This window comes from Motacilla alba, chromosome 2, assembly GCF_015832195.1.
Source record: "Motacilla alba alba isolate MOTALB_02 chromosome 2, Motacilla_alba_V1.0_pri, whole genome shotgun sequence".
Classification (NCBI taxonomy): domain Eukaryota; kingdom Metazoa; phylum Chordata; class Aves; order Passeriformes; family Motacillidae; genus Motacilla; species Motacilla alba.
The window spans coordinates 28239482-28252326 of NC_052017.1; the positions used below are offsets into that span (position 1 = coordinate 28239482).

The window sequence follows — 12845 nt, forward strand, 5'->3', positions numbered from 1 at the left end:
AAAGTTATGATTTGTCAGGATGTAACATTTCATTTAAACTATGAAACTGAACTACAACATAAACCCAGTGTATTTTCAAGCCCAAATAATTCTTGCATAAGGTGAACTGGACTGCCTCTCTGAACATGTTTTGGACATAACAATTTATCAAACAGTCCTTCTGGCATTATGCTAAAAACATGGAAGCTTCCTACACTGGTATTGCATTATATTATTTCTAAAGTACTTCGTAATAGAAAAAACTAAAAAACTCTTGACAAACTTGGAAAAGCTAGTATAGCAGAAAAATATTTTAGGAGGCAACATCAGAGTAAGAAACTTAGCATACAGTTGAAACAACAACAGTAATAACAGCACTATCCTTACTAATGATGCTATAATAATTATAATTATTATAATTTTACCACATATAGGAATAAAATATGTCAAAGAGAGCTATAGTGAAAGTGAAGAAAGCTGAGTACAGCCTATACAGGGCAGAATTTAGCTGAGTCCTCTGAAATCAAAATTACTTTTAGTGATATACTAACACTTACCCAGCATTTAAAATATCGGCAGCTGCTAAGTATATAGGATTAATAACAACAGAATCACACCTAGACAGGTAAGAATAACAGCAGCAACTGGCACAGAAATGGTTGAGCACCAGCAGGAGCCTCCTGCATGAAGCTTGAAGATTTTTAATTGTTTGTACAGGAGAGTAGGCAACAAGAACACGTAACCATAGCAATCTGATTAGCAGTAACATGACAAAGAATGTCCACTTGGTGTCTCAGCTGCATCATTATTGTGAGTTAAAAAGATGAAATTATTTAATTTCCCTTCCTTTTCACAGTTTATTTCCTATTATGGTTGAGTTAGTTTCTCTAATTTCACAAATACCAGAACAAAAATCCCTTAACATGTAGTTAAGAATTCCATATATTTACAGCTATCAGAAGTAAAACAGCAGGATGAGGGAACTTTAAGTACTGATTTTATTACTTACCTCCAGAAAGGTGCTGTGGTTTGTTTCTAATTAATGGGCTGCAGTGAGAGATTTTGTTCCTAAATGATGTAAAAAGGTGTTCAATGAAATCATCTGGTAACTCTGCCTCCAGAAAAGTCTTCATGAACAGCTTGAACCCCTCTAAATCAATTGTCTACAGTGAAGAGGAAGAAAAAAAGAAAAAAAAATTAACGCTTTTGCTAGTGCAAATCACACTAATCCATCAAATAATATTCTGCTGACAAAAGCTTTGGACTGTTTTGAACATACTGATTTCTGAAGATACAGACTGGTATATCTATTCTTGAAAGTGATTACTGAGTTAAGTATTACTTTGAAAATTCACAGTATTGCTGTAATACCTCAGAGCACTGTGCAAAACAGCCCAGAGTAAATTCAGAGCACTTAAGTCAGGACCCTGAAATCAAGTTCCATGCTCTCAAATTTCTTGATTAGCATCCAAAGGCGCCTACAGAGCTCCTAGGGATGTACTTAGCATGTCTTTAGCTTTTCCTATAATTAGGCAGACAAAAAGCAGGGGATTTGTGGATGCCTAATTCAGGGCATTGAAGGCCTCCTGTCTTTTCCAATGTGGCAACATGCTTTGCTGGTGTTTGTCAAAGAGATACTAATCATCCTGTCTCAAATAGGTTCAAATAAGAGTGCTCAGACATGCAGCATTACTTAGAGGGGAAAAAACAAAAGTCGTTGATCCAAAACATTTGTCAGTTAGCTTAATTTGGTTCTGCTTTTGCCAGCAAGGTAAGAGCTAATGAATAAAACTCGTATGATGGTTTTTTCTGTTAAAACAGCACTGTCTGCTTTAAGTAATAAAATGAGTCATAGATTTTCTCAAATTGGAAGGAATACATAAGGAGCATTGAGTTCAACTTCCTGCTCCTCACAGGACTACCTGAAACTAAACCATATGACTAAGAGCACCATCCAGATGCTCCTTGACTTCTGATGGGCTTGGTGTCATGACCAAAACATGCTCTGGAAAGCCTCTTCCACTGACCAACCAGCCCCCCAGTGAAAAGCCTTTCCCTGATGGCTGATCTGAACTTCCCCTGATGCAACTTCCTTCTATTTCTTCATGTCCTGTTGCTGGTCACCAGGGAGATATTAACACCTCCCAATCAAGGAAGGTGTAGGCTGCAATGGGATCACAGCAATGCAAAGCATTATGATCCCATTTTTTATCCTGCTAATAGAGAATGAAGATAAAGGTATCGTGAAACATACTGACACAACTGCATATTTAGCATTACCTTTGTGATTGTAAAACAGCTTATCAATTATTAATCTGATAAAACACAGTTTTGATTTCTTTATAGATCAAACAGAAGAGTAACTTGTAATTGTTAAATAATCAGGGGATAAATCCACATGATACAACAAAACTGACTTTGAGAAATTTCTCTATTCTTCAGGAATACTCCATTTCTCCATAGAAAAGTCTAGTGCAACTCCATTAGTGCATCACAGTGAATGTGGAAGGAGGGAAAAGACTAGCAAGAATTACCTTGAAACCATGATTAAAAAAAGAAAATAGAAACTGAACTTTCAAAGAACTCAGTGAATTTGGAATCTGAGTCACAGAATAAATAATTTTTGCTATTATTTTAATATAATTTTAAGACTTATGAGCAGAAACTTCTCTTCCCCTGATTTCTTTGACTTTTACTTTTTTAATGTATGTATGAGATACTGAAATTTTGTGTGCACACTAAAAAAGGTGTTTCCCATTAAACTCAAGACCTAACTACGGAAGGGCAATGTTTTAAATGTGTATCATCATCTTTATGAGGGACCAACAACACAAATTGCAAAATCTGACTCCTCTTGTGCAAGTCATAATTATTAGGAATGCAAGATTGGTGAGAGGGTATCTCTGCTGAGCTTCTAATACAGAACACCTCATTTGAGAAAGAAGCGCAGTGGAACCAATAAAACTCTCACCTTTTGAAGACAAAAATAGCAGAGACTGAAAAAAATTGTTCACAATGCTCAAGATGGATGTAAAATGTAAATAATCACCTTGGACATGGACTCGCTGTTTTATCTCATCAGACAGTTTCAGCCACACGCTTTTACCTTGGCAAATCATACACTGTTGCATTCATGCTACAAACTTTACATTTTTTCTCTCTAATAAAGCCACTGACATTTAATTCACTGTTTATAAACTATGAATAACAATAACAAAAGGATTTGTATCAGCATCCAAGTAAATCAGTAATTAGTTACACTAATATACACTATATGAATGTATTTTTATCTGCAAGCATAACAAATACATTAATCACTAAATCAACTGACTTTAACAATGTGAAATTGCTTTGTTAAATAGTGCATTAATGAAATGTCTTAGCTATCTCACTGAATCATATACACAACAAAAAAAGCTAAGTGAAAATGGAAACTAAACCAAAATTATAATCCCATTTAAATTAAGGTTTATGGATGGCCATGTAAATATCTTTACATTACATTAATCTTTTCTTTATTTACCATGTCTGTGGATTTTATGTATATATTGCAAAAACTATTCCCTAAGTTTAGAGCCACCTTAAGATTTTTGAACTGCTGCCTGAGTGGCATTGGTTCTCCAAGCTGCCAGCAGTAACTAAATCCCTAATGCTATGGGTTTTGGTTTTTTTTTTAACTTAATGGGTTCAGAATTATACCTGTGTAGAGAACTGGAAAAATAAGCAAGTTTGAAATTATGTACTTCTTTCTTCCTGAATACCCTTTCTCAAAGATGTTCAAACTTTTCAATATTTTTTAAAGATGGTCTGACTATCATTTAAGCCAATATCCTCCAACACATGTTCCAAACTGCTAGAAAAGACAAGAGATACTAATGATACAATGACTTGGCTACCACATCCATTTATTACATTTGACATCCTGAGTTCCAGCAATCAGGGTGGCTCAGTAAAGGACGGAAGACACAGTGTGGTTGTTCTAAAGGTCGTTCTACAGCCAGGCTTCTTCAGCTGACAGTGCTTTATCCTCTGTTCCAACATGCTCTGCGACCCCCCCCACTCTGTTCCATCATGCTCTGTATTCCTCCAGGGAAGCAGCAATATTCATATAACCAGAGTTCAGATGCTGCATTTCCAAAAGCTTTCAAATTATAATGGAAGTTCATCAGGAGCTGGCAAATTACTTGAATACACATCAGGAATGTTTAGAATGGCCAAAAATGCAGGTGCACAATCACATGCCGTATGTAAAGAATGTATAAAACCAATCCTGCCAAAAGGGAGATCTCTGTGTAGGGCCCTGTGTTTAGGTTCATGCCTAAAACCTCAAAATCTGGGATTCTAATACTGCATAGGTGAAAAACATTCTAGAAGATCTAACATAATTGGTGTAGATTATCCTATTAGAACTGAGCTCTAAAATGGTATAGTAATGTCTGGATGTTTGTTTTTATACATATATATATATAGTAAATAAGAGAACTATACTAGTCTACAGCAGACCTAGGAGTAGTTTGGATCATCCATCAAGCTTCCTAATGAAAAAGGGTAATCTTCCAAAAACAGGCTCACTTTTACATTGCTTTTAGCGCCTTCTCGGCCATCTCTCTCTCACTGTAATACACATAACTTATTACACAACCACAGAAAAATGGAAGAATTTCTTAAAAGAAATCCTGAGAGCAGCACTGTAGAAGACACAGAGGTGTTAGAGCATTCTCACTAAGTGGAGGTTTAAGTATTGAGTATGGTTTATTTGGAGCAGAGGATATAAAGACGCAAAACTTCTGCTCAGCCTAATTTAAAACTACTTTCACAAAAGAGAAAACAACACACAATATTTTACTCATTTCTCTATTCTGAAATTGTAGACAATATTTTGTTTTCCTCGTGGAACTCTACCCTTCTGAAATAGGAAAATGCTGCAGCAAGTAAGTACCCTTCCTTTAACTACCAGCATTTCCCCCCAACCCCAGCCACTTTTCAAATGTATTGCACAATGTTTTGGTAAGCAAAAAGACAAAAAAGAGGAAAGGAGTGAACAATAATCTTCCACCTTAACACATATTGTGCTTGATCTTCCTTTTAAATTTCACTGTCATTACCAGAATTTCTCAATTGAAAAGTTCAGAGAATTTTAGTATGGTTTGAAAATAATTTATTTATGCTAATAAATTCCAAAAATTAATTAAACAGTCCAGATCAATAACATCAGAATAATATATAAACCATAATGGCGGATGTGGTTTTCTTAAGTATGCAGGCTAATTGCTTCATTTTCAACAGTTGCTTGCATACCAGAAGCTCCAGCTGAATTTAAATTAATCTGAGAAAGAAGGATTTAGCATTTCAGAAAGCATTTTCCACGACGTTTCAAAAGTGAGGGGATGAGAGCATGAGAGGATGTACCAAACTGACAACAATTAGCGTGGCACATTAATTAATTAATTAATTCCACTGCACAAGAGACTATCAGGGCATAGAAAGATTATGATCACAAGTTTAGGGATTTCAGGAAAATTTTCAACATAACAGAGATAAAAATAGGACATAGTTTAATCAGACAAACATGAAAGAACTTTCAAATAATTTGGTCTAAATCTTCTGAGGGAGTCTAAAAGAAGAAAAAAAATCTGTGCAGTTTTAGCTTTGACTCTAATAAAATCCTTGCCTGTAGGTCACAGAAAAATAAAGGGTTTTATGATAATCACATAAAATTGAATTTCTATTTTTATATATCATACTGATTCTCCAAGTTTATTGGAGATCCTTTTCTTTTACAAAAGAACCTTCACAAAATGAGACTTCTGTATTACCAGGTAACAAAATTTCATTTGGTAATGAAAAATTTTTGGTATAACTCCAGAGAAGTGCACATTCAAAACTACCACAGAGTTTTAGCTATTTTAAACCATATAATTCATATAAAATTATTTTTATTATATTTTAGAAGTAGTTAGTTCCTACTTAAAGATTTTATCAATATTTTCAAACACCTGAATATAGGAAAAAAACCCTAAAAATTATATATTCACCTGGGAGAAAAGAAAAGGAGAAGAAATGTAAGACATAAGCAAAACTGCATAAATTTAACTTTAATAATTATTTTTAGCAAATAAAATGTGTAAGCCATTAAATAATTTTCATCTTTTCTGAATGCAAACATGGAATTGGACTCACTATGACTCAATGCATATGCAAATTAAAAATGTGCATCTTTTCCTACACCATAAATTGTTGGGGAAAATCCATAACATTTCATTAACCGTCCACAAAATTTCAAAATTAATCCTAGCCCTAAACTTCCAACAAGCATTTAATCCACAAGTACTGGTTTGTTTTTTTTTTTTCCTCTAAGCCCCTTCCAAACAGATAAAGAAGAAACAGACCAAAGTTTATAATGAGCTCTAAGTCACTGACTGGCCCCAGGAAAGAAGGTTCTCACTAGACATGTTCCCAGAAAAATAGAATCATGCACAAAAACCCCAAATATGTGCTATGCCCCAAGTACAACTGAGACCATCACTTCCTTCTGAAAACAGAGAAAAAGTGACGATTTTTTTCCTCTCGTGGGGAAAAAAATAATCTCCTGGTAAAGACAACTTGCGAGTGGGAATCACCTTGGCTGATTTCCCATTTGCCTGAGGAAACTCAAACCTGTGTCTCTAAAGAGCATCCAAATATCAGGAAAAGAGCTGAAGAAACACTGAAGGCAAAAATAAGGTTTCTGTACATCTACAAAATTATTAAATGTTTATTTGTAAAAATGTGACTGAACAAATTACTGATATACTCCTATGAATGAGGTGATCTGAACATGTGCTCAGAGAGATGTATCAAAAAAGAGGCCAAAATGTTTCAGCTGTTAAGGCAGTACTTCTGGACACATGGAAAAATTTAAGATGCTTAGGTAAAATTTACAGAAAATAGATGAGACAAGATTTTATTTATTTTCTTTTTGAAACTGCTATACCAGAGTTGGATGCTATCTTTACTCAGAGGAAATAATCCATTCCAGATCTATATCTATGCTAGAAGAAACAGAACAAATATATGTATTGCATATACATAAATAAATATTCATCCATACACACCATCATATACTAATGCTAAATGAAGCAGCAAACAGCAATTGCAGATTGCTCAGTACATCTGGGACTGTAACATGTCATTTCACATCCTGCACGTATTTTACAATTAATTTTTTGGATGTACGCATTAGTCCAAAAGATCTAACAGTTGTAGGGTTTTTAATGTAAATTCCATGAAAAGATTACCCACAAAAAAAATCCATCAGTGCAAAAAAACTCACTGCTACTTACTTATGATTAAAAACAGAAGAAGCAGTTTTCATGACAGTGAAACAAAGCAGATTAATCTGTCTTTATTTCCACATACTGTGAGAACATTCCTGCCATGATGTCTGACTAAGCAAATACAGAGAGATTTGCCCAGATCTGTAGTTTCAACTGAATTTTTCTTGGTAAAGAATCCATATCCAACCAATGTGGTGGAAATTTTTCTGAAGATTATGACTTCCTTCCTTTAGAAGGAAGTCACAAAAAATTAGGATTTGCTCTGCCAACTCCCATTACTTTGGAGAAAATTTCTTCACTCTAATAGCCCTTTGAGAACCAGGATGAAACAGAAATTATTAGGCAAATAATTATCCTCATAATACTATTCTTAAAATAATAGTTTATCACAGAACTCCGTTAAGCCTTAAACATTTTTAAAAATATGAATATATGAAACTAAAGTAACACTAGCTACATAGATAAAAAGTGGCAACTGTAAAAGGTAATACCATATAGCACCTATTTTTTTTAAAATAGAAGTCTGGAAAGAGAGACACAATGACATTTGTATGCAGACTATGTGAGGAAGTGACATCTGGGCCAAGCAAGCAGAGGTGGAAATTATCAGTCTTTCTCCCAAACTTGTTTACAACCCTATCTCCATTGTATCTTGGCTATCAAGGAGGCATCACTGGGTAACTGTGTATGAGGTGGAGAAAAGGCTGGAACTGAGCTGCAGACCCCAGATTTGGAATCAGAAATTTCAACCACATCTGTAGGCAACCTACTTGGAGCAGCTGCCTGACACTCTTAAGGAAAATGATGATGGAACAGACAAAAGGAGATTCTTTTGAGTTACAAAGAATAATCCACACTCAGCGGAAGAACTGAGGCAGTTCCTTCTTTCTACCCCAGCAGATAAAAGCTCCTAGCAAACTACTGAACAGCTAACCAAACATTCTGATATATTTACCTGTTTTTCTATAAAAATGCATTTGAAAAGCCTATTATGTAGAAAATTCTTTAGCCTGGCCTTTTTTTTTTCCTTCTGTATCTCAGAAAAGCTCTCCTATGAAGACAGGCTGAGAGAGTTGGGGCTGTTCAGGAGAACAGAAGGTTTTGGGGAGACCTTATAGCCCCTTTCAGTCCTTAAAAGGGGCTGACGAGAAAGCTGGTGAGGGACTTTTTACAAGGGCAGAAGTTGCGGATGCTTCATCCCTGGCAGTTTTCAAGGGCTCTCAGCAACCTGGTCTAGTAGAAGGTGTTCATGCCCATGGCAGGGGTCTTGAAATTAGATGATCTTCCTGCCCAAACTATTAGCTGATACTATTTTTCCCTAAATCTGAACACTAGTTTATCCTTCTTAAGATACCACAAAAAAACACATGAAAGAACATTAAGCACACAGAAAAGGACACATTTGAACAAATGGCAATCATTGAACTAGAAAAAAAGATGACTAAAGAACATTAATTTTAAAGAAGTGCCAAGTCACAAAGATACTAAAGACCTGGCAACTCATTAAATACAGTTTTCAGGATAAACTACATATTTCAAGAGAGTTTCCAGGATGACACTGATTACTTTGACCAAAGAATTCACAGCTATGAAGAAACAAAACCATTAAAAATAGTTTGGGGGTTTTAAGCCACACTAAAAATCCAACTTTATTCATAGTTTAAAAAGTAGTCTGGAGTTTTATGCTTCTGTAACCGCACAAAATACTACAAACCTGACATTAAAGCAACCACTATTTTCCATAAGTGGATTTCTTTGCAATGTATCCAGTGTATCTCACAGATATGTGATAAGATGCTTTTTACCTTACCCACATCAGTAAAGAATGCATGTATCTTACTTCTCTTTCTACTCCACACCAATGGCATAAAGCAAAAGCTCTTGCTTCCCGCACTTCATTTTCTTTTGAATCCCAGATAAGCAGAATATGAGGGACTCCAAGGAAAAACAAATGCACATCAGTCTATGCTTAATATGCCTTAAAACATCTCCAATTACTATGATAAGAGTTCTGTTTCTTCTCAGACACTCACTGATAAGTACATTACACTAATTTAGTGCTACTTCACAGTGGGTGAGTCTTAGTCTCAGGAAGAACAGGAATTGAAGACCTGGTTTCCAAACAGCAGTTATGATTTTGCTTGGCAACATAGCAAAAAAATTTCAGGTTTCTCCTAGCTTTGCATCACACATATACAAGCCAACACTCAGTTAAAGCCACAGGTCTTTATCTCCTGATTATGGCTACAACATGCTATGGAGGTGCCTTAAAATGCCTGTTTCTGTCCCAAGCAGCAGAATGGCTCCTAACGCCCTGAGCAACACAGAGGAAGAAGCTGAATTCAACCAACAAACATCGTTTGTATTTAATTTTGTCCTTTCTCCTAGAGCAGTTAAACTTCAATTTTGTAACTTGCTTTTCTGCTTTACTGATAGTAAACACACATATGTAAGATATAGAAAAATCCAAGTATTTATATTGACAATTTATGCATTTATATGTATGTTATGTGCCAACACACAGAATTCTACAGGGTATAGACATCAAAGTCAGTATATCTGTATTCTGGAGTATACAGAAAACATGGTTCCTCAGTGAAAGACATGATATACATACGGAAAAATTTGCATCTTTTTATATAAAAGTTTTTTAACTCCGCTACGTAGTATTTTAATTCCTACCACACTAATAAATTTGAAGAGAGCCATGGAAGAAAATAAAATAGAAGCTTTTGACTCAAGATCTATCCTAAAAACTGCAATAGAAGAGGTCTAACTGTCTCCTATATTTTCCTAGCTAGAGTAAATACAACAATCAGTTCTTCTAGATGGTATGTTGAAAGAAGGGGGAGAAGCTGTATCACTGCACTTTCTTTTTTCTCACAAGACAAGAAAAATTAAAAGTCTCTTGACAAAAGAGTTGCCATTGTGGATAGAGTAGGGCAGGGAGGAGTAGAATAATACTCCTTTTATTCCTCCCCACCACACTGGCCACATAAATGAGAACAAAACATGATCTAGTGTTTGAAATTAATCGCCACCCATAAATTCTTTTAAAATACCACATTCTTTTTGGTCTTTTCTTCTTTTAAATTTGTACAAAATATTTCAGCATAAGCCACTATTTTCAGCATCCTGAAAAACAGAATGTAAGAAAGAAAAGAAAAAAAGAGAAATAATTCATTTCAAGAGACTTCCATGACATATGGTTTTCATTTATTAAAAAGAACATTTCACACATAACCGAACGAGAATGATGTTGAAATGTAATTTTCAATTGATTACTTTTAAAACTCTGTTGTCTGATCTCCGAATGGTGCCAAAAATATAATCAGCTTTCATCTACTGACAGTAATTGCTCTGGGTTATTTTCTGGGGTTGGGTAAATTCCTTTAACTGATTATTTCTTTTTAAACTACTTATATTGACCCAATATGTGAAAAATGAACTGCTGACTAAGAGTAGATATTACAGGGCCTTGATTCACACATTGTGCTATGACAACACAGGCAAACACTAATGTGAGTGCATTAGTGACAATTATGTGATTAGCTGTGAATACCAGTGCTAAAGCATTCCCACAAAAGACAAGGTCTTGAAGATGCATTGATTATCACATGACAAAACCTGACAATGCCAAAAGAAGTGCAAAAAAAGTGGAGAGACTATACACAGAGGATTAACAAGCTAAAGCCCATGAACCACATGAGAATGCTTAAGTTCTTGGTGTTGAAAATGTATTTTAAATGTTCATTCAAATTAAATTTCCAATTCTTCATCAAGACCAGCTTTGGGCATCAGGGTAAAATTCAGTTTAAATTCAAAGCTCTAATCATCATTCAATTTAATACAGTTTTTACATAATTAATTTTGAAAATTCTGGTAACCAAATAGAACTATTAGCTACATCAGCATTCAAATTCCTATCTACTGATATGAATGTTTAAAAAAAATTAAAAACTCACATACTCTCACAGGCTGCTCCCACCAAATATTCCATCTGAACAAATAATATTTGGATATTACCAATACACAGACATAAATTACTGCCAAAATTTTCCCCAGCTCTTCAGAGAAGTAAGCTCAACAAAACATCTAAAATGGAAATGGGAAAACCCCATTTTTATGCAATAATTAGATTTTTAAGCGTAACATTCTCATGTTATTAAAATTAATTGATACTAATTACCAAAATAAGCCTGAAATGTATTCACCAGATAGTGCAGCCTCATCTCAATCTTACATGCAAGTAAAAGAAAACCCAAAGACTTTTTGATCAGCAGGTTTTCCTTAACACATAATTCTATATGTGAGTAAGTTTGTATATCCTTAAGTACTACATACATAAGTACTTGTATTTAATACTTAACTCTTACTGAATATGCTACATTTACTATACAAAGGCGGGATTTTTTCTTCAGGAAGAGTGATGAATCACATACTTTTAGAATGCTCTTGCAGGAGATTGTCATTCAAAATCTACCTGAAATGATTACATATCAAATAAAGTAACAAGTAGAAAGTTTGCATTCTGTCCTAGAAGAACTGGTCAGGAAAATGGGGTAGGTAGCATAGTTCAGACAAAGGCCAAATAAAATAGCAAAATTAAGGAATCCCTGAAAAATGTCAGTTATAACAAAAAGTTCTGGTTGAAACAAACAATTTATCTGCATGTGCAGATTGTGTAAAAACCTACTTATGGACAAACATGTCTGAATTGGTATTTTCATAATGTGCTTAGAATTAAGAAAAATCATTTTTCTATGCATGTTCTATGGCAGTGGTATTCTCACATATTCTACCTGTAATGACCCTGACTGTGCATTGAAAATTTTTGTGGAGGTTATTTCAGCTACATTTTTAAAAATACTTGCTACAACACTTTTAGTAAGAAAAGTAATATGTGACAATGTCATGTTACCTGTTATTGCTCATTCCTCCCTCTTTGAAGTTTTAAAGAATACAAATTAATACATTTTCACTTAATGAATGACCATGAAATCTCTGCTGAGATTTAACACAATCTGAGCCTAACTGGAACCTTCACTGGAAATAATAACATACACTAACAGAAAAAGGTTTAAAATGTCCAGTTCCATTTGTCAACAAGTTACATCCACTTTATACTAAGTAAATGTACAGATTTTAGTAAAAGTGAAGCTATGCTAACTGACCTAAGCTTTACTTTCTCCTCACCAGTATAGCTCAGAAAAAATTAAAAGGATATGAGGAGTGGCATCTGCTCAATTATACATGTATACATTTGTATATATCAGTATCTCTACTGCACAAGAAGACTTCAAAACATTTCCATTTGTCAATTAATTCCTGCAATAAATTATGACTGAAAGTATTTTTGCTATATTTTGTTTTCCTATGCAGTTTCATAAACATTATCTAGATGCGACCATGCAGGTGAATCAAGCATGGCTGAAGCCACCACAATAAAAAAATCAAACCACAACATATTGTTCTTCATAATGAAAACAAACAAATAGCAATCCTCCGTCATAATTAAATAGGCTGTCTAAACCTCTTTGTCTTTTTTAA

General features: G+C 34.5%; 1 protein-coding gene across 6 annotated transcripts in view; it reads right to left on the reverse strand.

Annotated features, from left to right (window-relative positions):
* Window positions 1-12845, reverse strand: part of DGKB (diacylglycerol kinase beta) — a 334152-nt gene that overhangs the window by 253045 nt on the left and 68262 nt on the right. For all 6 annotated transcript variants that reach the window (XM_038163165.1, XM_038163173.1, XM_038163184.1 and 3 more), the window contains one exon: window positions 989-1142. In XM_038163165.1, coding sequence (XP_038019093.1) covers window positions 989-1142 — 154 coding nt within the window. The remainder of the gene's footprint in view (window positions 1-988; window positions 1143-12845) is intronic.